This window comes from Arachis ipaensis, chromosome B06 (assembly GCF_000816755.2).
Source record: "Arachis ipaensis cultivar K30076 chromosome B06, Araip1.1, whole genome shotgun sequence".
In the NCBI taxonomy this organism is placed as follows: Eukaryota; Viridiplantae; Streptophyta; class Magnoliopsida; order Fabales; family Fabaceae; genus Arachis; species Arachis ipaensis.
The window spans coordinates 129,916,037-129,917,279 of record NC_029790.2 but is presented as its reverse complement, the minus strand read 5'-3'; the positions used below and the strand labels follow the sequence as shown (position 1 = coordinate 129,917,279).

General features: G+C 35.1%; 1 protein-coding gene across 1 annotated transcript; it reads right to left on the bottom strand.

Annotated features, from left to right (window-relative positions):
- Window positions 309-902, bottom strand: LOC107647495. Its single transcript, XM_016351566.1, has one exon. It carries the CDS (start codon window positions 900-902, stop codon window positions 309-311), a length of 594 nt encoding a protein of 197 aa, XP_016207052.1.

The following is a 1,243-nucleotide window of genomic DNA, read 5'->3' as shown; positions in this document are numbered from 1 at the left end:
AAAAAAGGAGGAGGAATAAGAAGAGATGGTGTTGATGACAACGATAACGAAAAGGAAGAAGAACGTGCGCGCGTTGATCGAAAAATCTGTTAAGAAAGAGCGTGTGTTATAAGAGGCGCGTTTTAAAAGTAAGTGAATTTCAGAACTTGTAAGACTTGTATAGCAAAAAGACTTGTGTGTGGAGATTAATTCATTTCGTATTATTTATATTGTTGGCCTTTATTTATATATCATAAAAACCCTGAACAATGAACACCAACTTTTAAGCTTCAAGTACAAATTAAAGCACTAGCTAAACTAATTAATTATTAACCTGTGTATAGTAACTTTGCAATAGCCATAATTATGTCAACAAGTTTCTCAACGTTAGAAGCATGTTGAGGGAGCCTAGATGGATCAGGTAAAGGATGATCAGATGGTGATTCTCCATAAACACAATCATCAATAAAGGTATTGACAGCACTAGCAGCCACATTCACGCCCAGGTAATCTCCTTTCTCCAACAATTCTCCGCTGTAATCAATGCTGCCGAGCGCGCCTTCTTCGCCGAAGTGGTCCAAACACGTCTCGTAGTGATCCTTTAAACTAGAATTACGCGAATTCACAATCAAAGAGTCGATGAAATGGATTGTGTTCGTAATTTTGGCACGTACCACGCCAATTGTGTACCGTACTAGGGTAACGAGATCTTTACCCTTTGCACCACCAGGAATTGAGTTTAGAAGGTTGTAACACACACGGAAGGGTACGTCGTCTTCCATCAGGTCTTTGTTCTTGCATATTACGTTTATTTCCACAACTCTGTTTGCTGCATAGGATAATGAGGATGCATCAAGTAAAAGGAAAATCAGCACAATGGAAGAGATCAAGGAAGGTCTACGATTAACATAGAAATTAACCATTGTTATTGGCTTCTTCAAATTCAATTATATTTCTTCTTCCGATTGCCTTAACTAGCTAGCCCTTTGCTGGTTATATAATGAGCTGATAACGATCGAGTAGTAAAAGAAAAAGAGGAATGATATAGGAGTAGATTTTATGATTTGTAGTCATCAATTAGTCATTATTTATATTTTTAATGGTGTGAGATTACATCTAATGATGTAAGATTACTCAATTTTTTTTGCTAATTAGATGCTGGTCAAATTTTAATAAAAGTATTGATTCTTTAGACTTTTTCAAAGAAAAATTATTAAAGGAAAATTTGTTTACTCATATTAATCAATATTTTAGATTAATACTT